At 53.5% G+C, this 12,583-nt stretch overlaps 1 protein-coding gene across 1 annotated transcript; it reads left to right on the forward strand.

Annotated features, from left to right (window-relative positions):
• Window positions 1-730: 730 nt before the first annotated feature.
• Window positions 731-3,923, forward strand: LOC144740816 (uncharacterized). The gene is made up of 2 exons (XM_078623538.1): window positions 731-916; window positions 2,878-3,923. Exons 1-2 carry the CDS (start codon window positions 812-814, stop codon window positions 3,727-3,729), a joined length of 957 nt encoding a protein of 318 aa, XP_078479664.1. The 5' UTR covers window positions 731-811; the 3' UTR covers window positions 3,730-3,923.
• The last annotated feature ends 8,660 nt before the right edge of the window (window positions 3,924-12,583 follow it).

Consider the following 12,583-nt stretch of genomic DNA (forward strand, 5'->3'; position numbering starts at 1 on the left):
AATTAACGTTACACTAGAATACAGTAATTTTTTCTTTAACTCCTCTATACCCGGTCGATATCCCTGTACCGGTACTAAGTATTATTCCGACCAGCCCACCCCGCAGGGTCCTGTTAGCAGCAGGCAAATACTCTAAACGCGTGGTGATGTCAATTCTAAATGTGGAGGGAAAACCTGGAGAACCCGGAGAAAAATCCACACGATCAGTGGGAAGGAGAGAGACAGAAAGAGGCAGACTTCAAATATACAGCAGCAGCAGCATCGTCAGGATCAGGATCGAACCCACGACCTCCTGTAGACCAGGCGAAGTAGTCAACATCTCCTAGCCACCGTAATGATGGTGATGATGAGAGAGAGAGACGCAGACTCCAAATATACAGCAGCAGCAGGCATCGTCAGGATCACGATCGAACCCACGACCTCCTGTAGACCAGGCGAAGTAGTCAACATCTCCTAGCCACCGTAATGATGGTGATGATGAGAGAGAGAGAGAGACGCAGACTCCAAATATACAGCAGCAGGCATCGTCAGGGGTCTGGATCGAACCCACGACCTCCTGTAGACCAGGCGAAGTAGTCAACATCTCCTAGCCACCCAATCCGCGTGTTGTGTCGTCATGTCACCCCGCGCCCGCACCGATAAAAGTCCTCGCGCGCTGGCGTGACGTCATCGACGCCAAGATCGTCATTGCGTCCGTTGGTGACGTCATCTCGGCGGTAACGTCACCGACGCCAGGAATCGTCATTCGTCTGTGGCCGCGGGGTGACGTCATTCCGGCGGTGACGTCACCCAGTGTTCACAGAGAGAGAGAATGGAGGAGGAGAAGGCGGTGATGGAGGAGGAGGCGGTGGCGGAGGAGGAGGCTGCTGAGGCTGCTGCGGGTTCTGTGTGGGGTGGTGGAGGGAGCGACGACGCGGTGAGTGACTGGGGGGGAGGGAGGTGGGGAGACAAAGGTTGACGTGGAGGGAGACACGGAGAGAGACACGGAGACACAGAGGGAGACACGGAGACACAGAGAGGGAGACACGAAGACACAGACAGAGGGAGACACAGAGGCAGAGAGAGAGGGAGACACGGAGACACAGACACGGAGACAGAGACACAGAGAGGGAGACACGAAGACACAGACAGAGGGAGACACAGAGGCAGAGAGAGAGGGAGACACGGAGACACAGAGACACAGACACGGAGACACAGAGGCAGAGAGAGAGAGACACGGAGACACAGAGGGAGACACGGAGACACAGACACGGAGACAGAGACACAGATACACGGAGAGAGACACAGATACACGGAGAGAGACACGGAGACACAGAGAGGGAGACACGGAGACACAGAGACACAGACAGACAGAGGGAGACACAGAGGCAGAGAGAGGGAGACACGAAGACACAGAAAGACACAGAGAGATACAGAGAGAGACACGGAGGGAGACACGGAGACACAGACAGACACAGAGAGACACACGAGGGAGACACAGAGGCAGAGAGAGGGAGACACGAAGACACAGACAGACAGAGGGAGACACAGAGGCAGAGAGAGAGAGACACGAAGACACAGACAGACAGAGGGAGACACAGAGGCAGATAGAGGGAGACACGGAGACACAGAAAGACACAGAGAGACACGGAGGGAGACACGGAGAGACACAGAGGCAGAGAGAGGGAGACACAGAGAGACACAGAGAGACACGGAGAGACACAGAGGGAGACACAGACACGGACAGAGACACAGAGACACGGAGACAGAGACACAGATACACGGAGAGAGACACGGAGACACAGAGAGAGACACGGAGACACAGACAGAGACACGGAGGAAGACGGAAACACGGAGGGAGACACGAAGGGAGACACGGAGACACAGAGAGGGAGACACGGGGACAGAGACACGGGGACACCGAGACACAGAGAGAGACACGGAGAGAGACCCAGAGACACAGAGAGAGACACGGAGAGAGACCCAGAGACACAGAGAGAGACACAGAGACACAGAGACACAGACACAGAGACACGGAGAGACACAGACACGGAGAGACACAGACACAGAGACACAGACACGGAGAGACACAGACACGGAGACACAGAGAGACACGGAGAGAGACACGCAGAGTGTTGAGTGCAGAGTTCAGAGTCTGTATTTTTCCCGGCAAGAATCCAATTGAGGAGGGTTCAGTCGTCTCGTGTAGCGAGGTACCCAGTTAGGATTGATCGATACTCAGAGGCTCATAGACGCACAGAGACCCCATGAGATCGATAGACACATATCACCAGCACCGGTGACGATTATCTGAGCCGGTCCTGGGCCCCTTCGCCTAGGTCGACTCAGCCTCAAATGAGTACCTGGTGCGGTGTTGTAGTAAACATCGCTAGCACTGGGGGAGACAAAGGCGGCCGGGCGTGGTGATGGCCACCCACACCCCCTCGTGTGCCATCCTGGCCCTTCATAGGTGCTCGCTAACAGCTCTTGCCCCTACAGTCTGTTAAGGCTATACGGGGGTCTTTGTGTCTGTGTGTGTGTGTGTCTGTGTGTATGTCTGTGTGTGTCTGTGTGTCTGTGTGTGTTGGGAGTGTGAGTGCCTGTGTGTCTGTGTATGTGTGTGTGTCTGTGTGTGTTGGGAGTGTGTCTGTGTGTGTGCCTGTGTGTGTGTGTCTGTGTGTGTGCGTGTGTGTCTGTGTGTGTCTGTGTGTCTCTGTGTGTCTGTGTGTCTGTTGGGAGTGTGAGTGCATGTGTGTGTGTCTGTGTATGTGTGTTTGTGTGTGTTGGGAGTGTATCTGTGTGTGTGTGTCTGTGCGTGTGTGTGTGTCTGTGTGTGTGTGTCTATGTGTCTGTGTGTGTATCTGTATGTGTGTGTGTCTGTGTCCGTCGTGGCGCTAGGCCCCGACCTCCGAGCGACCCCCGGAGCGTGCGGACCCACCGCCTCCCTGGCCGTCCTGCGCCGTCTTCCCCGTGCCGATCGGCACGGCGTTCCTGCTCCGCGCGGAGCTCCACCGCCCTCGCGACGACGCCCACGGCACCCGCGGCGCCCCGGCCACTTCCACCGCTGCCCCGGCCGCCGCCGCCGCCGCGACCGTGCACCGCTGCGAGCTCTGCCCCTACAGCACCGAGCACCGCGGCTCCTTCAACCGCCACCGGCGCACCCACTCGGGCGACGGTCCCCGGTTCGCCTGCGAAGCCTGCGGCAAGGCGTTCACGCGCGCCGGCAACCTGCGCAGCCACGAGCGCACGCACACCGGAGCCGACCTGTACGTTTGCACGGTGTGCGGGCGCGAGTTCACCGAGCCGCGGGCCCTCCACCGGCACCACCGCACGCACACTCGCGAGAAGCCGTACGCGTGCGGCGCGTGCGGGAAAGCCTTCACGCAGTCGGGCAGCCTTCGGAGCCACCGTCGGACGCACACCGGGGAGCGGCTGCACCGGTGCCGGGTGTGCCCGCGAGCCTTCACCGAGTCGGGCAACCTCGCCAAGCACCAGCGCACGCACACGGGCGAGAAGCCGTACAAGTGCGGCGCGTGCGCCAAGGCGTTCACGCGCGCCAAGAACCTCAGGAGCCATCAGAAGGTTCACGCCGTTGCCGGTGCCGGTGGCGGCGGTGCCGGTGGCGCCGGCGGTGCGGAGGGGGACGCCGCGGCCGGCGCCGGCGGCGGTGCCGGAAAGAAGGAGGAGGAGGATGAGGAGGAGGTTGGAGAGGCGATCATCAGCAGGGAGGATGGGAAGCTGCAGGTGTGAGAGGGATACGCGGAGAGGTGCAGGGTTAACCGACGCTCACACCCAACGGCGTTCACCCTGACCACCAGCATCACCACCCACCCACCCTGCCACTCGTCACCCACCTACCCACCCACCCTGCCACTCGCCACCCACCCACACTGGCAACCGCCACCCACCCTGGCAACCGCCACCCACCCACCCACCCTGGCAACCGCCACCCACCCACCCTCCCTGCCACCCACCCACCCTGCCACACGTCACCCACCCCACCCACCACCCACCCACCCTGCAACCCGCTACCCACCCACCCTGGCAACCGCCACCCCCCCCACCCTGCCACCCACCCTGCCACACGTCACCCACCCGTGCGTTAGTCTGCTGCCAGCAGTAGCAAGGGGGCGATGATCGCTGCCGTGTGGTCTATATCCCAGGGGCACCCCCGGTCGCAGCTGTCCCCGTGCACGAGTCTGCTGCTGCCGGTAGCAGCAAGGGGCAGCGTTGCGTTGGAATCCCAATCGAGTGACGAGTTCCCGGTGTCATTTTTCCAAAGTTTTGGCCCCGAAAATAAATCGGATAAATCCGCGTGCGAGGGAATCGGCAGCTCGACTCAAGAACCAGCGGGGAATGAAATGGAGGGAACGGAAAGCGCACGCGGTTGTTGTTTGGCTGCTGACACGTTCAGAGGTGATGCAAAGTATTTTTTTATTGTTTTAGTTCATTTCGTTTGTCTTTAGTTAAGTGTCCGACAATGTATTTCAAGAGAACGCGTTAACGCTGCAATGTAATTCGGTTTTAAAAGCCCCCTCAATTTGTTAAAATAGAACGAGGGGCGGGCGGGCGGGTGGGCGAACATGGTGGCGCATGGTGCGGCGTGGTGGTGCCAGCCACACGCACACCTCTGTGTGTGCCACGGTGCCCGTAGCCTTCATCGGCGCTGCTGCTTGCGCTCCTGCTAGCGCTGCTACTCGCTGCTACTAACAGCACTTGCCCCTATGGCCTGCAGGAGGCCACACGGGGGGAAGCTTTGTCTGGGTCAGTGTCTGGTTCAATAGCGGACTCCACACCGCTATTGTTGAGTAACTGCCGTAGCGCCAAACTATTCAACTGTTTTCTATTTTGCCACGTGTAAGGCCCCACTACCCAACTGCTGTGGAACTCTTGTTCACAAGCGACTTCCCTGGCTTTAACAAATGATCGCAGCTCAGCGAATCGGCTCCATCTATCATCGCCGCGCAGAAATTCATAGCAGCAGCCCAAACGCTCTCAGCCGCGTGGTCGATGTCGATTCTAAACGTGGGAGGGGAAGAACGAGGAAGAGGATCCGGAGACAAAATTCACACGGCGACCACGGATCGATCGCGTCCCAAAAGAATCCCTCGGCCGAGGACCCCTGGACCTGAATTGATTGAATTGCTCCAAGATTATGCAAAAAAGTGATCTTTTTTTGTGTTAAGGTCCCACATTTATTTCAAAAGGGAATGCGTTAATGGTTTAACAATTATGACGACGATGTAAATGTTTCATGCGCATCGCACCCAGGGATTCCCAATGTGCGGGAGGCAGGAAACAAAAACAGAACCGGGGTGGGGGTGGAGGGGGCCCCAGAAGAGGGGGAGGTCACTTTAAAGAGATGGGATTTTCAACACGGACTTGAATATCTATCTACCGACTTCGATCGCCCGATGTCAAGTGGCGAAGGCGTTCCATAGCGTGTGGTGCCAGGCCAACGCAAGCAGCGAACGAGCGGCAAGCCATAGCCACCCGTTGGAGTGCTGAGCAGTTAAGAGATGGGGGTTGTCAAAGTGGACTTAAACACGTTCCTTCGGAGTGGGCAGGTAGGAACTTGGTTGGACAGCTCATTTGTGCGATCTGTGTCATGCGGCGCAAGCTACGTGGGGCGGCGCGTCACGTGGTGTTGAGCCCGCCAGAAGCGCTCTATGAAATACAAATCGAGGGCGTGGCTATGCACGAGAGACAGACAGACAAATAATCCCTGGTGGGCAGTGTGGAACCTGTTGTTCCTACCTGTAAAATCTATCTACCGACTCCGATCGCCCGATTTCAAGTGGCGAAGGCGTTCCATAGCTTGTGGTGCCAGGCTAACGCAAGCAGCGATGGGCGGCAAGCGGCAAGCCCTACACACCCGTGGGAGTGCTGAGCAGTTAAGAGATTGGGGGTTGTCAAATCTGATTTCATAAAAAATTTATCTACCGACTAATAATTGAATTCGCTTCGAAGACGTGTTCAATAGAACAGCTGGCATAACCGGATGTCGAACCCTGTGTCCTGAACTTTGGGCCACCCTGTGCATGACGGGGCGTAAATAAATGAAATGTATATCCGCTGCTGGATGGAGATCAATGTGCGGATGATTGTGATGTCTCTACCCTGCGCGCGTTCTATAATCCGCGTGCTTCCCCCGCCTCTGAACGCGAGCTCCCCAGCGTCCCGTCCACGCGCCGTGATGCCGCTGCCCGTTGATCGAAGGCTCCAGACCCTTCACCACTTGTCCCCGAGAAATGCGATGAGCTGTGGAGCTTTGAAATTTTTTCGACAAATGGCCCCGTTCTGTCTGGGGGCTTCCGCCAAATTATCCAGTTTCCTCCTGTTCGTGAGCTCCCTCAGTGGATTCCGATCAACGTATAATGTGAGGATATATCCGGGTTGCTGACGGATCACAACTCGTCACGATGATTGACTGCCGGTCCTGGTCCATAGCCAATGGGGGGAAGCCTAGGGGGCGTGGCCCTGACGTAACGGGAAGGTGACAGCTGTAAGTAGAGGATTGGTTCTGCTGGCTTTAGCCACAGCCAATGGGGAGACGAGTCAGGGGCGTGGTCCCGGGAGCCTACGGTGGAGTCTGGAAGATTCCATAGAGGCTAACCAGGATTGGTGGAAAGGTACCACGTGACCCGGGTAATAAATAGTGGAGATGAACAACACGTGGTCAGAACTGGAACAAACGGAGGGGAGAGGCCACGCGAGAGCGGGGGTTCAGGCTGTCACGTGGATGCGCGCGTCTCTCTCCCTCTCACGCTGTCTGTCAGCAGCGTGAAGGAGTGTTGTAAAGAAAGACAAATAAAGACCGGATTCCAGAAGTCGCTTCCACGACCTTTATTACAAACGGAACGATTATACAACTCATTCACTACTATTGTACATTTTGATTTAAAGCTTTCGTGACTGCAGGGATTCATATTCTTGGTTCTTTCGGGAAAGTCACGTAGAAGGGAAACAATCAAATAAAAATAAAACATAATAAGATAACATTCTCACGACGTTTCGGCCACAACACAAGCAGCCGTCCTCAGGTGAAGAACAGGGCTGTCGGAAAGACAGCGTCCTAATGAACACTGCTAAGCTTACACTGCTAAGCTGAAAAATATGCTGCCAAGCTTTGCAGTATTCATTAGGACGCTGTCTTTCCGACAGCCCTGTTCTTCACCTGAGGACGGCTGCTTGCGTTGTGACCGAAACGCCGTGAGAATTTTATCTTATGATGTTTTTTTATTATTATTTTATTATTTCCATTCTATGTGATTTTACCGAAAGAACCAAGAATATGATTCACTAGTATTATACAACTGATCCACTATTATACAACAAATACTGGTAGGAACCACCTGGTTCCACCAGCCCACAGGGGATTATTGTGTCCGTCCGTCGTGCAGAGAGGGGCTGGGTGGGGAGGGAAGGGCTTGGTGGGGAGGGGATGGGTGGGGACGGTGGGGAGGGGCTGGTCACCCCGTGGTGCCCTTATAAAACTCAACCTTTAACCTACTCACGCCGGCTTGTGCCCGCCCTCACAGTCGGCCATATTTGCGGAATACACCACGCCCTGGCCGTTGACCCTGCAGGCCATTGACCGAGCAACCCAACGTTCCTACCAGCTCCCTCCGCGGGACAATGTGTTGAACTTCAACGGGGGATCAGCCAACACCGCTGGGGAGGGCGAGGTCCCAGGCATCTCGTCCCTGGCTCTTGTCCTCTTCGTCCCTTCAGCTCCAATCAACAATCCCCCCCCCCCCGTGTCGCTCCGAGCACAAACTGATATCGCCTCCTGCACGTTCTCTCTCTCATCATCTCCATCTCCCGGCTCTCCACCGTCTACCCCGCGTTCCCACGCTCCCACCTGCCTGTCCCCAATTGCACCCGCTTCGTTACTACTGCTTCTCCCCATAGGGGCCGTCCATAAATGACGTCACGCACCTAGGGGCGGGTGGCTGGGTCAGACATTTGTGACGAGGGAGTGGGGGGGGTTTGAGAAATGTGACGTCACGTAAAAATGCGCAACTTTAAATAACTATAGACAACACGTTCTACTTAATTAAATAGACGTTTTAATAAATGTTTTCTCCCACAACATCAGAGTGCAGCGCCACATTAAATACGCACTACAATGACAATAGTTTAAAGCGATTTGAAGCATGTTTTATTTTTTGGGGGTGGGGGGCAGAGCTTTGTTCCGTCGTATTTGAGGGGGGGGGGGGTCTGGCTTTTTGTGACGCCGTGTGACGAAGGGGGGGGGGGGTAAAAAACAATCCAAAATCGCATGACGTCATTTATGGACGGTCCCATAATTGCTGGCGCCTCACTGGCGGCTCCTCCATGTCCTGACGCTCGCACCTGCTCGCCCCCAAATGCACCCGCTGTTTGCAAACCCCGCGCGTTACGCCACTCCGCTAGAACAGCAGTCGGCGGTTGTGCGTTGGAGAGTAAACCCACTGCTACATTTACAATGGTAGTGTAGTGAATAGTGTAGTGTATAGTAGTGGAGTGTATAGTGTAGTGTATAGTAGTGTGCATAGTGTAGTGTATAGTGTAGCGTATAGTGTAGTGTATAGTGTAGTGCATAGTGTAGTGTATAGTGTAGCGTATAGTGCAGTGTATAGTGTAGTGTATAGTAGTGTAGTGTATAGTGTAGCGTATAGTGTAGTGTATAGTGTAGTATACTAGTTGTTGGAGAGTAAACCCATGACTACATTTACAATTATATAATGTACTAGCTTTACTACCCGGCTTCGCCCGAGACTTGGATTCTTATCTTGGATTAACACACGGCCTACGCGGAGGGTGGGGGGCGGGTGCGTGATATCAGCAGGCACACTGCGTGACGCTTCCGCATGCGGGTGACATCACAGATGTGACATCACCGCTCACTTGCCATGCAAAAATATATCCACTATTACGTCCCCCCCCCCCTCCCCAAATACAAAAGTCTATTTTTATACTTTTTGCATTGTGTACAGTCTGGAAGCTACCCACATGGCAAATTTCAAGTTTGTTGCATGTTGGGAAGTAGGCTAAACATTTCGAACAGACACACATTCACATATTTCCCTTTTTTATATATATAGTGTAGTATACTAGTACAGCACTCGTCGGTTGTGTGTTGGAGAGTAAACCCACTACAACATTTACAATTATAGTGTAGTGTATAGTGTAGAATTACTGGTAGGAACCTCCTGGTTACACCAGCCCACAGGGGATTATTGTGTCCGTCCGTCGTGAATCCAAAAATCGGAGGGGTGGGGCTGGGTGGAGAGGGGAGGGTGGGGAGGGTGGGGCTGGGTGGGAGGGGTGGGGCTGGGTGGGGAGGGGCTGGTCACCCCGTGGTGCCCTTCTAAAACTCAACGTTTAACCTACTCACGCCGGCTTGTGCCCGCCCTCACAGTCGGCCATATTTGCGGAATACACCACGCCGCCGTTGACCCTGCAGGTCATTGACCGAGCAACCCAACGTTCCTACCAGCTCCCTCCGCAGGAATGTGTACTAGTGTTGCGCCATAATAAGGCGCTGTAGTCAGCTGACTTGCCGCCAGGCTCACGGGCCGACATGGGGTAGCCGAGAGAGCGATGTGCGTAGGGGTTGACCGAAGGTCAAACGCCCGCCCCTCCGTGGCCAGAGGTTGACACCCCAAACCCCCCCAGGGGCTGAGGGGGATGATGGCCCCCCTCCACTACCTAAGACCTCTTTAGAATTAAGACCCTCTAAGACCTCCCTGAAGGTTCTGGAGGTGGGGGGGGGGGGGTCATGAGGGGAGGGGTGACCCCGACCTGGGGATAAAAGGCCAGCCCTAGGTTACGGTCCTGGCAGTACTCACCAACTCAAGCTCGAAGACATCTGAAGATCTGAAGACTGGACCAGCGTACCCGTGGACCCTCAACCGTGGCTCTCGCTAAACCGGGGTTGAAGCGGTCCAGAGTATTGGTTAACAGAGTAGCATATTCTTAGTTTTTTTTCGGTAAAGTCATGTAGGTAAAAATTTAAAATTAATAAAAGTAAAATAAAATAAAAATCACGACGTTTTGGAGGCAACACAAGCTTCCGTCTTCAGGTGGAACCGTCACAGCACGATTTCTGTATCAAGTGAGAGAAATTCCGAGAAAACCGTCCTTGTGTATATATATACTGGTTGAGGGTGGGAGGAGCCAAGGCAGGCCCCTGGATATTATTATTATTATTATTGTGAAGTTGGTGCGGCTAAAGCCGCTGCTAGGAATGAGCCTTTGTTGTGTTAACAGAGTAGCGTTAACAGAGTGTTAAGTATTTACACTATGAGACCTCCTTTACCAGGAGCAAAATATCGTAATAGGTTTTTACACTTTTATCTGGTACAAAAACTGACACCTTAATACAAGGGTAAAAACCTATTAATATATTTTGCTACTGGTAAAGGAGGTCTCATAGTGTAAATGCTAACCCCGAGCTCTCATTACTCTGATCGTGCGCTGTTTTTGAGTCGTACGCCTTTTGGCGTCATCTGGTCCAACACCAATGGAGACTAGGCTCTAAGAAAAGCTGTCTCGGGTGTGGACCAATCAACTTCAAGGACAGTGCATACATTATCATTATCAGAGTTGTTTATTTTTGTTTGCATTTTGACTGCTTGTGTTGTGGTTATTGCAAACATGATCCCTTGTATAAAGGTGTCAGTTTTTGTACCAGATAAAAGGGTAAAAACCTATTACTACTCGAGTGTTAAGTGTTGTTCAATAAACGCGTTGCCTCCAGCAGACGTCTCCGTGTGGTTAGTCATAGGACACAGCACGAGTATAACAACATAACACAGGTAGGAACAACAGTTCCACACTGCCCACCAGGGATTACACAGGTCAACACACTTTTTCTGGCACAAGGTATTCCAACGGTTTTAAGGTGCTGATTCCAAATCTGGCATCAGTTTTTGTCTATCACATCAGGTTTTTGAGATATCAAATATGCATTTTCAATAAAAACTGCAGAAGAAAAATATTAAATAAATGTGGATATCTACATAAAATTATATTATAAGCACACTATCCTAAAAATACAGCACCATATTTTAACACTAAAGCAGTCACTGACTCGCAACAACTTGCAATCATAAGTGACAGAATTAATTTCGGGTAAAATCAATGAAAATGGGGTATGCCGATATCATAAAAATGAGATGTGATAGAGCAAATCTGAGATCAAATTTGGAATCAGCACCCTGAAATTAGTCTAGAACAGCTGCAAAAGTCCAGGGCAGAAAAAAATGTTTTTTTTTGTTGACCAGTGTTATTTGTCTGTCGTGCATAACCACGCCCTCGATTTATATTTCATAGAGCGCTGCGGGCGGGCTCAGCGCCACGTGACACGGATCGCACGAGAACGCGCTTTCCAACCAAGTCCCTACCTGCCCACTCCGAAGGAACGTGTTATGGCGACAGTGGGTGTACTATACACAAGGGCTCACTAGAGGGCAGATTCCGGATGTCACGCAGGGTCGGGCAGAGGTCGCAACCGGGTACCCGATACCCGTACCCTACCTGATACCCGGCTACCCGTACCCGGCCGGGTACGGGTACGGGTACCCGTTTGTGACCCTGGTGCGGCCGGGTACGGGTAGACCGTGAGTCACTGGCGAGTCACCGTTTGTCACTCATTTCCCAACGTCTTGTCTCTTCTCTTCAATTCAAGTTCCTAGAATCAACCCACCCGCGCCTGCAACATGGCTTCATCCCAGAGGTCACAATCAGGTACCCGATACCCATACCCTACCCGTACCCGGCATGGTACGGGTAGGGTATGGGTACCCGTTTGCGACCCTGGTGCGGCCCGGTACGGGTAAGGAATCAAAACCCGTTTGCGACCTCTGGGGTCGGGTCAGGACATGACAGTCTGGGTGAACCCACGAGAGCACGTGACCGGACGTGGGGGCATGGGGGCCCCCAGAAGTGGGTGAGCGGGCCACGTGAGATGGAGCCAGAGTCTTCGCGAAGGATCGAGAAGGGGGCGTGACCAGGGGCGGAGCCACAGGAGATAGAAGCCGAGCCCCGAAAGGGAGCGTGGCTGTTCAACCCGGGAAAGAAGTCGTCTTCTTCTTCAATCCTCGCTCCTCAGTCTCCGTACACGAAGGCGCGTCGGCTGTTCTGGTTCAACCATATAGGGATTCCGATCAAGTGGTGAGGTGGTTAGGAATGGTGGTGGCCACCACCTTACAGAGTTAAGGGGGCGTCCATAAATGACATCACGCGATTTTGGACGATTTTTGACCCCCCCCCCCTCCTCGTCACACGGCGTCACAAAAAGTCAACCCCCCCCCCCTCAAATATGACGTCACAAAGCTCTGCCCCCCCCCCCCAAAATAAAACATGCTTCAAATCGCTTTAAACCATTGTCATTGTAGTGCGTATTTAATGTGGCGCTGCACTCGGATGTTGTAGGAGAAAACATTTATTAAAAAGTCTATTTAAACACATTCTTGCGGAGGGAGCTGGTTGGAACGTTGGGTTGCTCGGTCAATGGCCACCAGGGTCAAAGCTTTCGTGACTGCAGGGATTCATATTCTGGGTTCTTTCGGTAAAGTCACGTAGAAGGGAAATAATAAATATATAAAACCAAAAA

This window comes from Lampetra planeri, unplaced genomic scaffold, assembly GCF_965212315.1.
Source record: "Lampetra planeri unplaced genomic scaffold, kcLamPlan1.2.h2 scaffold_307, whole genome shotgun sequence".
Taxonomy (NCBI): domain Eukaryota; kingdom Metazoa; phylum Chordata; class Hyperoartia; order Petromyzontiformes; family Petromyzontidae; genus Lampetra; species Lampetra planeri.

Excerpts from the sequence above, each read along its gene's own strand:
- LOC144740816 (XM_078623538.1), top strand. The coding sequence starts at position 812 with ATGGAGGAGGAGAAGGCGGTGATGGAGGAGGAGGCGGTGGCGGAGGAG. Across the intron at positions 917-2,877 it reads GTGGAGGGAGCGACGACGCG|GCCCCGACCTCCGAGCGACC; the intron begins GTGAGTGACTGG and ends TCGTGGCGCTAG.